This window comes from Peromyscus eremicus, chromosome 11 (assembly GCF_949786415.1).
Source record: "Peromyscus eremicus chromosome 11, PerEre_H2_v1, whole genome shotgun sequence".
NCBI lineage: Eukaryota > Metazoa > Chordata > Mammalia > Rodentia > Cricetidae > Peromyscus > Peromyscus eremicus.
The window spans coordinates 28284840-28299373 of record NC_081427.1 but is presented as its reverse complement, the minus strand read 5'-3'; the positions used below and the strand labels follow the sequence as shown (position 1 = coordinate 28299373).

General features: G+C 38.6%; 1 protein-coding gene across 1 annotated transcript in view; it reads left to right on the top strand.

Moving 5' to 3' along the window:
- Positions 1 to 13199, top strand: part of LOC131921781 (UDP-glucuronosyltransferase 3A2-like) — a 29607-nt gene extending 16408 nt beyond the window's left edge. The window contains 5 exon segments of the mRNA XM_059276536.1: positions 1041 to 1158; positions 6111 to 6642; positions 7821 to 8052; positions 9035 to 9254; positions 11978 to 13199. Of these exon segments, the coding sequence (XP_059132519.1) occupies positions 1041 to 1158; positions 6111 to 6642; positions 7821 to 8052; positions 9035 to 9254; positions 11978 to 12254 (1379 nt within the window). The 3' untranslated portion in view covers positions 12255 to 13199.
- Positions 13200 to 14534: the final 1335 nt, after the last annotated feature.

Genomic DNA, 14534 nt, shown 5'->3' with positions numbered 1-14534 from the left:
TTCCTTCCTTCCTTCCTTCCTTTCTTTCTTTCTTTCTTTCTTTCTTTCTTTCTTTCTTTCTTTCTTTCTTTCTTTCTTTTTTTCTTTCTCTCTCTCTCCTTTCTTCCTTTCCTTCTTTCCTTCTTTCCTTCTTTCTTTCTTTCTTTCTTTCTTTCTTTCTTTCTTTCTTTCTTTCTTTCTTCTTTTCTTCCATTCTTTTTTGTGATTTTGCATATTGACTGAAGGTAGAACCTTTGAATTTGATCAAACAAACAAATGCAGAAAAAAAACCTCTATGTACTGGCACATGCTCATAATCCGTGTGCTTGGCAGTATCTAGAATAAGGTTTGTGCACTGGAAGCCAATTGGGACTATTAAACATATCCCTGCCACAAAACAAACAAACAAACAAACAAACAAACAAACCCCAAATATGAAATGAAAAGCATCAAAAAGGCAAACAAGCAGACAAATACTTTGCATATTTCATTTTAATTTTTCTATGAAATGCAAGGACTGCAATCAAACTGACTTGTATTTACCTATAAACCCTAACCCATTATAGTGTCAAAGTTAGCGAATCATTTTAGACTATTTCTCTTTGGGATTTCTCACTTGTAAGGTGAAAAATAATAGCTGTGTCTTCAACTGAAAGCTGTTGCTAGAATTTTTTTTTTTTTTTTTTTGGTTTTTCGAGACAGGGTTTCTCTGTGTAGCTTTGCGCCTTTCCTGGAACTCGCTTGGTAGCCCAGGCTGGCCTTGAACTCACAGAGATCCACCTGCCTCTGCCTCCCGAGTGCTGAGATTAAAGGTGTGCGCCACCACCGCCCGGCTAATTTTTCATTACTGTAGCCTGTATAAAAGTTCTTGAATTATTGTCTCAATTAAAGTCTCAATAAATATTACCAGATTTTAGAACTGAATGGATCAAAAGAACAAAGCCACTGAAGATAAAAAATATAATTTCCACAAACATATGAAACTAAATTAGTTATTTTATCACCATAATGTGTGGTATATTGTGCTATATTTAAATTTTACTTAATTGGTGTTTTCTTAGAATTTAAAGAGGAGAAAACATCATACCGGGTTATAAACTGGCGCCTACCTGAAGATCAGCAAAAGGAAATTGACAAAAGAATACAACTCACTGTAGAAGATTTAGCAGCTTATGACAGGTAATTTGTTTTAATTTATGATCTCTCTCTCAATTTCTATCTATTAAATTAGGAAAAAATATAGGGCTTAGGTATAGGAATATTGTGTAGGAAGAAACTTAGGGTAAGAGTAGAATTTCCCTAGTGCCGGACCTGAAAACCATGTCCAGGAGCAAGCAGCCACTGTGGACTTAGCAGTCTGAGAAAGAAAAGCCAACATGGGGCAGGGAAACAGTAAACAGATATTTGTATATTTGCTTGTAGAAAGTTTGAAAACTAGGGGCGTTAAGGTAGAACTTCAACAAATGCAGAGGTTCTTGGAGTTTGTAGAAGAACTGTGTCCTCAGTTCTTTGACTATGGGACTCTGGATAAAGACTCCTGAGGGAGAATTGGAGTCAAAATATAAAAATATTATGAGAAACATGGGCTGGAAAAGTTTTGTGGAAACTTTTGGCCTGTGGGCATTAATTTGGGACAGCTTAGATCTCAGCCCCAAGCAGCAGGGAGGAATTTTCTCTGAGGTGGACACGAACAGAACAAAATCTTCTGCTCCACTGGAACTGCCACTAGATGAGAAAACCTTTATAACATTATTCAATAAGGGTCAGTTGCTTCTTGGCCATGAAGCTGAGTTTAAGGAACAAAAGTGTTGAGATGAGATAAGGGAAGAACTAAAGGGCTTGAAAAACAGTAATTTCTTTTTCTTAAAAACAGGAATCTCTGCAGGTATCTCCTTCCTAGGTCTTTTTTTTTTCCATTTGTAGGGGTGGAATTAGACTCACCTTGGGGGGTCATCTATCAGAATGGAAAGATTGCCCATAATTGCCCTAGTGCAAAAACCTCCTGGAACATGGCCAACCCTTTCTGGTAGCGCTCCATCTCCTCTTCAAGCCAGTATATGGTAAGCAGCTAGCAGAGAGGATGAGATGCAAGGCTTTCAAATGTTCCCCTTAATTGAGAAGTCAGATGCCCAGGAAATATCATGTGAGTGCATGTTCCAGTTCCTTTAAACAGCTTAAGGAGTTAAAAATGGCTTGCTGCTAGTATCGCCCCAAATGCTGCTTTTTCCCAAGCTTTGTTAGAAAGCTTAGAAGCCTTATCTCCTGGGGACTGGAAACAGATAACCAAAGCTTGCCTCTCAGGAGACAATTAAAATACTAATGCTGCTTGTGAGGTTGATGTGAGACCTTTTAGAAATTGGGGCTCATGGCAAGTTAGAGCTGGCAAGGGAGAGCTGTCAGAACACCAGGAAGTTGCTTTGAGTGTGGAAAAAAAACTTAAGGGCAAATAAGGAACCTGGGGTGTGTCTGAGATGCAAGTGAGGGAAACATTGAGCTAATGAAAGTCTATCAAGGACAAGGCATCATTAAGAGAGCTCATGGCAAACTTAAGATGCAGCTTCAAAAAATTAAGAGAGGGGAATTGTACCCTCAGTTACCAAATGAAGCTTGATGACTGCCTGAGTGCTGGGTATGGTGTGTGGAACAGAGGAATGTCAGCTTTGATGACACCATAGCTGCTGATCTCCTCCGGAGGAGTTGAAGTGAGCACAGCTGAACCAATGTTCCTGACATTGATTTTCCATCCTGTAGTCTGGGGAAAGCAGGAGACTAAGGGGGGGGGGGGAATTGCTGAGAAGGAGTTGGGACAAAAATCTTGTCACTATTTAGTGTTCAAGGACAGAGACTGTAAAAGCTGGAATTTTTTCCATGTTCAATGGTCTGTGTATGTGTTGTCTTCAGCAATAGAGCCTTGCTGTCAGTTTGTGGACAGCAACCTATAGTTTTGGCAACTGTATGGGTTGTCTGGGGAATTTCTGTGGGACCCCTTTGTCCAACATCTCAATTAGATTGACTCACTTATAGTACTGGAAGCTCATTTGGTGGCGACAGATGGCCAGTTGGGACTCTGTCTCCCACATCATTGGGCAATTTTACTGAGATCGCCTTCGTATATGTATACATTTTAGCAAGTGTCTATTGTGATAGGTTTCCATACCACCCCTAAAATGGCCATTAATTTTATCTGTGTCTCCCTGTATTCCCTCCCTTATCACTCTTCTCCCACCCCACTTGATACCCCCATGCCAGAACCCATCTTCTACCAATCACTATCTAGTCTATTTTCCTTTCTTGTCCCTTACTCTACATCTAACCTCTGTGGTTCTATGAGTTGTAGCTTGGTTATCATTGACTTAACATCTAGTATAAAATTGACTTAACAGAGGTTAGTTTAAAAATTTTCAGTGTCCAGGTGATACAGATGAGCCTGAGGCTTTTGGTCCTTGACTGAGATGTGCTGAATCTCCTTTGTCTTCCACACGGATGAAAAGTACATATATGTCCCTTAGTTAATACCCTTGGTCTCACTCTTGTCTCTGTCCTTGAAAATTCTACTTAGCATTCAAAGTGACGCTCACAGCATGAAGATTCTTTTTGGAAAGATTTCTCACTCACAGATGCTTAAAGACCATGTATCTTTTGTCATAAATTTAAAAGAAGTCAAAATGCACCTTTGTCTAACTGGGATGTTATTTATATACATTTTTTACATATATATGTCTATATATATTTACACACACACACACACACACACACACACACACACACACACACAGTGTTTTCATTCCAAGCTTAAACTCTTTTTTTTTTTTTTTTTGGTTTTTCGAGACAGGGTTTCTCTGTGTAGTTTTGGTGCCTGTCCTGGATCACACTCTGTAGATCAGGCTGGCCTCGAACTCACAGAGATCTGCCTGCCTCTGCCTTCTGAGTTCTGGGATTAAAGTCTTGTGCCACCACCGCCTGGCCAAGCTTGAACTCTTGAGCAGTGGTTTAAATTACAGGTAAAACATAGTGAAGTTGCTGAGAACAGAAACTTCTCGAGAATTTTTACAATTGAATTACTTTAAAGGAATTAAATTACATTACCCTTCAATATTAAAGAAACCAGTCTTGCATTTACCACATTTATTTGACAAGTGTTACATAAAATATTTAAAAAAATGCAATGTAGGTGATAAATTTAGATAATTATGGCTTGTAATGACCTACATTCTAGTATTATAACAGACAACTAGATTTGGGTGAGTTTATAATGAAAAGAGGCTTATCAGGTCACAGTTGTGGAAGTTCAAGGTCATGACAACAATATCAGTCAGGTTGATTGAAGACATCATGATAGATGGCATCATAACTGTTAAAGCATGTGTGACTGGAATGGTTAAGAAAAGAAAGAGAATGGGTTAACGTCTCTCACAGGGGTGAACTCAGAATCTAACAAGGGCTATTTTAGCAATCTATAGGGTAAGGCCTTCTAACGGTCTTCTACTAAGGTGTCCTCTTATTGTCCATATTGAGTACCAACACTCTGACACACAAACCCTTGAAGACAAACCGAGCTGTTGTGACTTGAAGTTGAGTCTAAAAGTGAGTGAAGATAATCGTGCCTCTGGGCTCCCATCTTGTGGATCTTTTGATGTAAGATGACATGGTGCACTTGTGCCATCTTACCAGGTTGCTTATCTGCTAAGCATTGACGTTAAAAGGTCCCTGGAAAAGTGCTATGGGGGAAGAGTCATCAGTACAATGACTAAAGTTGAGGACAGTCTTCAGTGTCAGTTTGAGCAGTAGACTTGTAAATTCTAACAATAAGCTTCCAGTCACACTTCTTCTTCCCATTAGAAAGTTAAGTTTGTATATGAAGTAATAGGCTTTGCTATAGAATTTTTAGAAAATATAAATGTCAGTATCTTTTTTTCTAGGTTGCCCCCTTCCTCCATATCACTATTCCATGACACATGCATCTCTTTGGATGACTTTTATTTTTAGTGGTCTCATGGCTTCCTTTCTAATTTTATCACCTAAAAAGGAAAATACACACACACACACACACACACACACACACACACACACACACACACACACATTTAAGTTTAGGTTTCACATATAAATACATTGCTTTTTTAAGTTGCTTAGGTTCAAGGCAGCAAGTTGAAAAATGTTCAGCCTAGTTCCAATATTATCATTGGAAAGTTCTTTGTTAGGTGAAACATTCAAGCCAAGATACACAGGATTAAAAGAAATGACTTTATTATTGATGATTATAGAGCTGTAATCATGCCATTTACACAGATTGGCAGGGAATAAATATTGTCACCCTAAAACTCATTATATAATGTGTGAAAAAAAGTACACCTGCTCATGGAGACTGATGCTCTGAGATCTACTGTAATCAGTGAGGGCTTCCAAGACAGAAGAAATCAAACTTACATTGATGATGAATGGGAATAGATCCTTAGAGGAAATGTGATGGATTTAGAAACAGTTTGGGAAGCAGAGCTATATCTACATCAGAATGACTGAAGTTGAAGGTTTTGTTCAACAGCTATAATTCAAGTGGAATGGTGGTGCAGTATTGTCACCTGGAATATTCTCTCTGTCTCTCTGTCTCTGTCTCTGTCTCTGTCTCTCTCTCTCTCTCTCTCTCTCTCTCTCTCTCTCTCTCTCTCTCTCTCTCTGACATGTAAAGCTTATTAAGAAGTAAAGAAATATCTCCCTGTAGGAAGGAGGACTGGAAAATGAATTTCTATGGGACTGTTTTGTTTTTAAATTAAAATACATACTTTATTTGAATTTAAAATACATAGTTAAACATGGTTTAACTATTAAATAACACTATAATATAATGATTTGTATAGCACTAAACAGAACAAAAGAAAAAAATTCAGGCTACATAGCCTCTTCCCATAAAACATACAAAAACCATGTTTTTTTCTAAGTGAGTCAGGGTGTTATTTAGCCCTACCTTCTGGTTTCAAAGTCACAAGTGTGGAACTCCTGATCCTCCTGTCTCTATTTCCAGAGTGTTAGATTATAAGCTGTGTTTGTCTAGTTGTGCAACACTTTCACTGAGTGTAGCATTCTTCCAAATAGCATGAAAAAGCTCCTCAAAATATATCTTTTTTTTTTGACAGGTTCAAACATCACACCATTGTAAAGCTTTATGAAACCTTTGCAGACTTATGCAGTCACTTATTAAGCAGAAAGGACATCATGGACTCCTTAAGGAATGAGAATTTTGACTTAGTACTTCTTAATTCATTAGATTTCTGCTCTTTACTGCTTGCTGAGAAACTTGGGAAACAATTTGTGGTCTTCCATCCCATGCAATCTACCTCTATGGACTTTAGGCTACCAAGAGACTTGTCTTATGTTCCAATATACGGTTCCAGTTTAACTGACCAAATGGACTTCTGGGCAAGAGTCAAAAACTTCCTGATGTTCTTTGATTTCTCCATGAAGCAAAGAGAAATACTTTCTCAATATGACAGCACTATCCAGGAGCATTTTGCAGAAGGCTCTCGGCCAGTTTTGTCTGACCTTCTACTGAAAGCAGAGCTGTGGTTTGTTAACTCTGACTTTGCCTTTGAATTTGCTCGTTCCCTGCTTCCAAACACAGTCTATGTGGGAGGCTTAATGGACAAACCTATTAGACCAATACCACAAGTGAGTGAAACCTTAGCCCTCAGTTTATCTTTGACTCAGAGGCCTGTACTGTTTAGGTGGTGTCTTAGTTAGGGTTTCAATTGCTAAGAGGCGACACCATAACCACAGCAACTGTTATAATGGAAAACATTCAATTTGGTTGGCTTACAGTTTCAAAGACTTAGTCCATTATCATCATTGTGGGAACATAATGGCATGTAGGCAGGCATGATGCTAGAGAAGTAGCTAAGAGTTCTACATCTTTATCCACAGACAACAGGATGTGAACTGGGACACCAGGCATAATTTGAGCATAGGAGACCTCAAAGCACACCTCCACAGTGGCACACTTCCTCCAACAAGGCCACACCTACTCTTGCAATGCCATAACTCCTAATAGTGAAAAATTATCCACTATTACTTAAAACAGTAAATATTATAAGGTATTTATATAAACATGATGTATCATCAATTTAGGTGATCTACATGAGTGAACATATTGCTATGCATGTCTGCTAACAAAATTGATACAAGAAAAAATAGGAAATATTAAACTTTTGGATTACATTAGACAGAACAATAATAAAATATTTCTTTAAAGAAGTCTGATATACCATGGATTAATTGGTAAATAAAGTGAAACACTTAAGAATGAATGCCAGGTCCTTTATAAATATTTGTAGTGGTTCCACAGGAAAGGAGACTTCTCCACCCATTATATGAATCTACTATTACTCTGTAACCAAAGCTAGAAAACACCACCAGAGGAGAAGATATTATACAACACAGCAAGTGAAGAAATATTGTATACTATATTTCTAGCATGAATATAAAATAATACAAATGATGTCAAAAATAGTTAGGATGGACCTCAAGTTACTAAACCAAAAATTGTCCTTAACAATTAGTTTACTCTGGAGCTTATATTTTAGGCATTAGAAATCAGTTATTCCAATAAAATTTTATATATGTATTTGCTTGGAAGAGCAATTCATAAGAGCCCAATGGTGAAGAGTTGGCTGCTAATCAATGCAGTAACTACCACAGATACAACAGTACAGGGGTTATGAAAGGTGTTTTATCATATAGAACACAAGCAACCAAAGCCTGTGTTTACTCAATTCTAGGCCTATTTTGTGTCACAGCTGCCTTGGCTTTTACAAACTGTTTCTTTTGCCTTCTTTCTATGTTTCTTCTAGGACTTAGAGGATTTTATCATTAAGTTTAGAGACTCAGGTTTTGTCCTTGTGGCCCTGGGCTCCATAGCAACACTGTATCAGACAAAGGAACTTATTAAGGAGATGAACAGTGCCTTTGCTCACCTTCCTCAAGGAGTGCTGTGGGCATGTAAGGATGCTCATTGGCCCAAAGATGTCAGAATGGCTCCAAATGTCAAAATCATGGATTGGCTTCCCCAGACTGACCTTTTAGGTAAGCACCTCCTAGACCTCTTACTTTATTTCTGTTAATGTGCTTTGGAACTTAATAGATAACTGATGTCTGAGTGCTTGGACTCGCAGAAGAGAAGGCTGCTAATAGGTAAAGACATAACTTCAGCAGGCTGGCAAAAGGAGCTAGAGTTCTTGGGGGGAATCAGGCTGAGCTCTAGACTAGCCATAGCAGCAACTTCCTTATCCTGTCCAAATCAGACAGATCTCAATTCATTCAATAGAACATTGATCACTCCAACACAATCTTGAAAAATATGTGAGCTATTACTACTCCTTGAGGTAGTTGTCACTATTTGTTACCACTATTGTCATAATGATGTGTAAACTCTTTAGCATTTTTAAAGACACACATATGAATGTAAGAATGTAGACATATCTTGGTTGTCGGCAAGGGCTGAAAACTCAGACACTTACAACATAGATGTTGAGGGTTGAGGATGTAGGAAGCTCTTTGAGGGCCAACCCGAATAAATTCACAGCATGATATGGAGATACTTATTTCTTGAGTAACAGAGAATTCCCTAAAGCCACCTCCCCTCAAAGTATTGGTGTCTGTGTGACTTTTTGAAGACCCATCATTTCTACACTCAATGGCTGAATCACAGTTTTGTACCTAGGATTGTGATTAAAAAGAAGTTGGAAAAATTTCCCCATAGATATGTTCAGTAAAATCACGGGCTACACAATAGGAAAAAGACCTGCTTTCCAGAGAAAATGGGTAGATTTTGTTTGAGGTATAGTTTGGATGATTTTTTTTATGATCAGAAGAAATATTTGGTGGCTTTCAATATAGAGCAACAGGCAGAAGGCTGGATATCATATCTTAGAACACTGTAAATCTCAAAAGAAAAGTCAGTAAATCCATTCTCCCCAGCACAGTGGTATTTCTTGGGTCTGCTGCTTTACCTGGTATCTGAAACTTGCATAGTGAAATATTGGACCATGTTTCTCTTTTGTAACAGCTCATCCTAGTATTCGTCTTTTTGTCAACCACGGGGGAATTAATAGCATAATGGAGACCATCCAGCATGGAGTACCCATGGTGGGGATTCCCTTTTTTGGAGACCAGGTTGAAAACATGGTCTGAATAGAAGCAAAGAAAATTGGTGTTTCTGTTCAGCCAGAGACACTCAAGGCAGAGACATTTGCACATACGCTGAAAGAAGTCATGGATGACAAGAGGTATGCAGCTCTCTGGGGTTGGGGTCCCTTAGGATGAATGCAGGCCTAACACTAAGGGGTCTGTGTAGCCAGTTTATCAATGAAACAGAATCTTGTGGGATGTGTTATAATACACATGCAATACTTGAAAGTTCTGCTTTTCCTTTGCTATTAATCCTAATTTTGGGTGAGGAGCTGAGAATATGCTTGTACCTGATGTGGTGTGATGATTTCTTATACACACATTATCTTTATGACCTCTTATATTTTACATATCTATAATAGAATTCTACTTGAAGCAGGAGAGATCATTTGCATGTTCTTTAGGTGGCTAATCTCCCTGACTCACCAAATACCTAGAGAATTCCAATTGTATCAGAAGTTGATGGTCTTAGTTACTATTGTATTGCAGTGAAGAGGTACCATGACCAAGGCTACATGTAAGATAAAGCATTTTATTGGGCCTTGCTTACAGTTTCAGAGGGTTAGTCCATGATCATCATGGTGGCAACTGTGTCTGCAGCATGGCACTGGAGCAATAGCTCAGAGCTTACATCTTGATCTGTAGGCAGGAGGCAGAAAGATCAAGACTAGACCTCGTGTGGGCGTTTTGAACCCTGCCAGTGGCAAACCTCCTCCAATAAAGCCACAGTTTTTAATTCTTCCTTAATAGTCCACCAAACATTCAAATATATATGACTATGGGAGCCATTCTCACTCAAACTATGACAAAGACCATTACATGTCCTTAATGTGGCTGATGTTCCCTCCTCATGGTCTTTGTGCTGAACTCACAGAACCATCTCTCCAACGTTATCCTCTTAGGAGAACATGTTTTTGGCTATTTTTTTTTCTGTGCTTGAACTCACTCATCATATACTAATTTCTCTTTAACACTTTGAAATACTTGCAATATCTCTACCACGTGTGTCATTATTTATCAATGGCCTGTGGAGAGCCTGTTCTAAGACCACCTCCATGGTAATGCAAGAAAATACACAAAGGCAGCAAGGGCTAGGCTTTTTCTATCTGAGGGTATTTATAAATCAGTTTTTATCTCTCTGGTAAAATAAGAAAAACACATACTTTCTGATGTTAACTTTCTCTTTTACTTCATCTTAAAAATGATCTCTGACTCTTTCTGTCTCTGCATTGCTACATATCTCCACACTGCTACCTTCTGTATGGATAGCTACATGTCTATCTTTACATGTATATGGCCATACATCACTATACACAGTTACATCTGTTTTCACAAGTCTATATATCTTTCTTTTCCAAACATTTCTCTTGTATATCTCTTTTCTACATAGCTTCATTTTCTTTGTCTCCCCACAGTTACAAGTATATTTGGCACAGTTATATCTACACATTTCTTCTCTTTACTCTGTTACATTCTTTCATATATTATTACATCATCTATTGACTCTTTACTCACTTAAACTCTGGAAAATTATAAGTTACATTTTCAGGACCCTACCAATTCTCAGAACACAAGGTAAGTCACATAGTTCTCTTGGGCTAGTAATGTCACATTGATCAATGCATGTAGCTCTAAGTTGGTGAGGGATTCCAGACAACAAATAAACAGTTGGCTGAACCTTGAGCCTGTATATCTACTGAGGCTGGGACTGTGTGCAAAGGGCCAATAGCTGAGAAATTTATGTCTAAAGTTTCTCAAGCTCTGACCTTGAATAAGCAAAACAACACCTGTAAAAATGGCTTCATGTATTTGTCTCTAGGGGCAAGCAGTCAGCTTTCAATCTGTTCTGAAGTCTAAAATTACCTGTCTGTGTAAAAGGCTATCTTTGTGACTGAGAATCCTATGTCAGTTGGAGTAATGTAAAATATCCTAGTATAGTTTCTATACATCAGAATTTTACAGCTTAAGTAGAAATCAACTTCCTGACCATCCACAACTATATGTGTGCCCATAGATGGAATATATTCTCGAGATAAACACACAAGCAGTGGGAAAACACCCATAGCTGTTTTTAGGACAGAAATACAGTAGCACATGAGAAAAATTACAGACAGGAGCAACTGGTCAATAATAGTAACTCCAGGGCTTTGTCAAGTGGTTCTTCCTACTAGGGAGTTATGTGTCTGTTGGGTTGACTTGTCAAACACTAGTTGTCACCTGCTGTTTATGCCATAGCCCTCGGCAATTATTGTCTAATCCACACTAGCACATAGAAAGCATTCACCATGAGGAAGCAGTGGGTATCAATTTCCACTATTTCTAGGGCCCAGGAAAAGCCTGATATAAAGGAAGTTTTCAAAGATACAAGAACAGGTGACCCACATTTCCCTAGCCCATATAGAACAATGTTGTCACAACCAAACAGGACTAAATACCCAGGTTTCAATGTCCTAATCACTTAGTCAGACAGACATCCTGTCACATGTGTTCAAATATACTTAATGTGAGCACACCGTCAGCACCACAGGTACAATCCTTACAGACATAGTCTTTTTATAAAGTTTCCCTTCTGGGATTAATTTTGATCCTTCTGTATAAGGTTGTACCTTTTAGCTTTTTATTGAACTTTTAGTTGGGACTCAGGTACACAGTGTCAAGTATATGCCAACAATTTTGTTTGAAGCTGACCTATGGGTCTATAATAGACAAAGATTTGTGTGTGTGTGTGTGTGTGTGTGTGTGTGTGTGTGTGTGTGTGTTATAAAGTCCCATGTACTGGCACAGCACACTGGTAACACACTCTCTCTGTGTCTGCCCATAGGTACAAGTCTGCAGCAATGGCCGCCAGGACCATCAGGCGCTCCCACCCCCTGACACCTTCCCAGCGTCTGGTGGGCTGGATTGACCACATCCTACAAACAGGGGGAGGAGCACATCTCAAGCCCCATGGCTTTCAACAGCCATGGCATGTGCAGAACCTGCTGGATGTCCTATTGTTCCTGTTGGGGCTCACTCTGGGCACCTGGTGGCTGTTGAAGAAAATGCTGGGCTTGTTGCTCAGGTCCCTGGGTGTGGCCAGGAAGGAAAAGAAGTCATAATGTTAGGTTTACCTGGGGGAGGGTGTCTGGAACTCTGGCATTTTACAGGCCTCCCCCTTCCCTAACACAAGGAACTCCCAGGGTTCTCCTCTTTCCCTCTTCCTGCTGGTGAACCTCCAGTTGTCCTCACTGTTTCCTGCCTCTTTCCTAACACTCATACAGTACATTGACTGACTGGTGACTGCACTACTTGGATCCCCTTGCTCCTGTACAATCCTTCCTTTCCCAGCCATTTCTTCTCTTCACTCCTTTCTGCCATTGACAGTGTTACGACAGTTTCATCCTCTCTGTGACTTCCATTCTCTGACTCTAATTTCTCATATCATTTGACATAAAAACCCCAAATATTTGACAAATTCTACTTACTCCTCTATTTTTCTTATCTTTATTCTCTCTTTAGAGTTCAGAATGCCTGTCCTGCTCCATTCTACTCTTCCTGTCAGGCAGGAACAGCCACTCCTACAATGTAATATGAACCAATTTGTCTGACAGTGACAACATATGAAGTAAACTTATTTTTCTTGGTAGATACCAAAATTCAAGTTCATATGCCATTGAAGGTTTGGAGCAATCATTTTTGATATGATGGATATGATAGATTTATTATGTCTGAGAAATTATGGTAAGTAAGAAAAAGGAACTACATTTTATCCACTTATTGGAGTAACAGCTAAAGCAGAAATAACAGAGTAACAGTAAAACCGAATAAACTAGAGATTTATAAATTGATACAGAGTCAACTTCAGTGATATTAAGTAAGAAGATAGAAAAAGAAGTGATAAATGTAGAATGTCCTATTTGATAGAAGTTCAGGGACAACAAGCAATGTGTGGCTATTCATAAAATATTATTTTTGAAAACAAGTGTACATGGGAAAATCCTGTGACGGATCATTTGCAGTGTGTGGATGAGGATCACATTACACAGCTCATATTACACACAGTCTCTGGATTTGCAGGTGTGCTAGTATTGTATATATAAAACATGTTAAAATAGAAAAAATAGTTAAACCCTTAAAATAAAATATATACAGAAATGAATGCACTTCTTCTCACCAGCATTTTTATAACTATGCAAGCATGAAAAAAAAACTATTGCAATGACAGTTGAGAAAGTTTAATTTGGACATTAAATTCTCAGATTAAAGACAAAGATAATTGCAAATGACCTTGCAATTTATTATTTGTATTCCATAGTTATGTGGATTATTATTTGAGAATGCATTATCTTTGCATAGGTTGAGAAAATAAGCAAATAATTTGATGATATTGAAAGGTTCCATAGCTACTAAAAGGAGAATTTGAAATGGGGATTTGGAAAGAGTAGTAACATTACCATATGGACTTATATTTCAGCTTAAGAGCTGACCCAAAATTCATCATTTTATCTGCTAAAGATAGGAGGAGCTCAACACAGAGGTACAGATATGAGACTTTTATCATCTTAATTAACCTGTTATTCCCTAAATCTGACTAATACAAAGATAAAAAAGAAAAACAGCAGTCTTTCACTAGCAAAAAGTGGACTTAGGTAATATGTTTCAGTCTCTAAATACCATTTCCCATGAAAAGGAATCCAGATTCCTTGAAAATGTGTGGTTTGAAGAACCCATTTCTTGCACACCAGGCCTGCTCCCTGTGTTTGCCCGATGTCATTCCACGTAAGCCACACCGGACTTCCAGACCCCACCTTTCCCTTGTCCAATCTGCTCTACTCACATTTAACACTGAATTGACAAAAGAAGTCCACATGTTGGGATCCCATGACAAATTCCCATGATATGAAAGATCAAAGCAGCATCTCATCCCCAAACCTATCAGGCCTATAGAAACGTTTGCTGACGAGAATTCCCTGTATGAATCCCAGGATGCATAATTTAAAAGAAAATTATAAACTTCATCAAAATTCAAGGAGCTTAAGGAAAACACAAAGAAACAAATATAATAAAATTAACAAAGAAGAACTTAAGGAGAATAAACACCTGAGTGATGTCCATTAACAGCCTGGCATGAATGGAGGAGGGGCTAAAGCCCAGTGTTTATAAATTAATTAATATTTTTTATTCATTTTACATACCAACCACAGTTCCCCCTCCCTCATCTGCTTCTGCTACCCCCCACCTCTCCCAATATACCCTCATGGTCTCGTCAGAAAGGGTAAGGCCTCCCATGGGGAGTCAACAAGACCTGGAACATTCTGTTGAGGCAGGACAAGCCCCTCCCTCCACATCAAGGCTGAGCAAAACATCCTAGCATGTGGAATGGGCATCAAAAAGTCAGC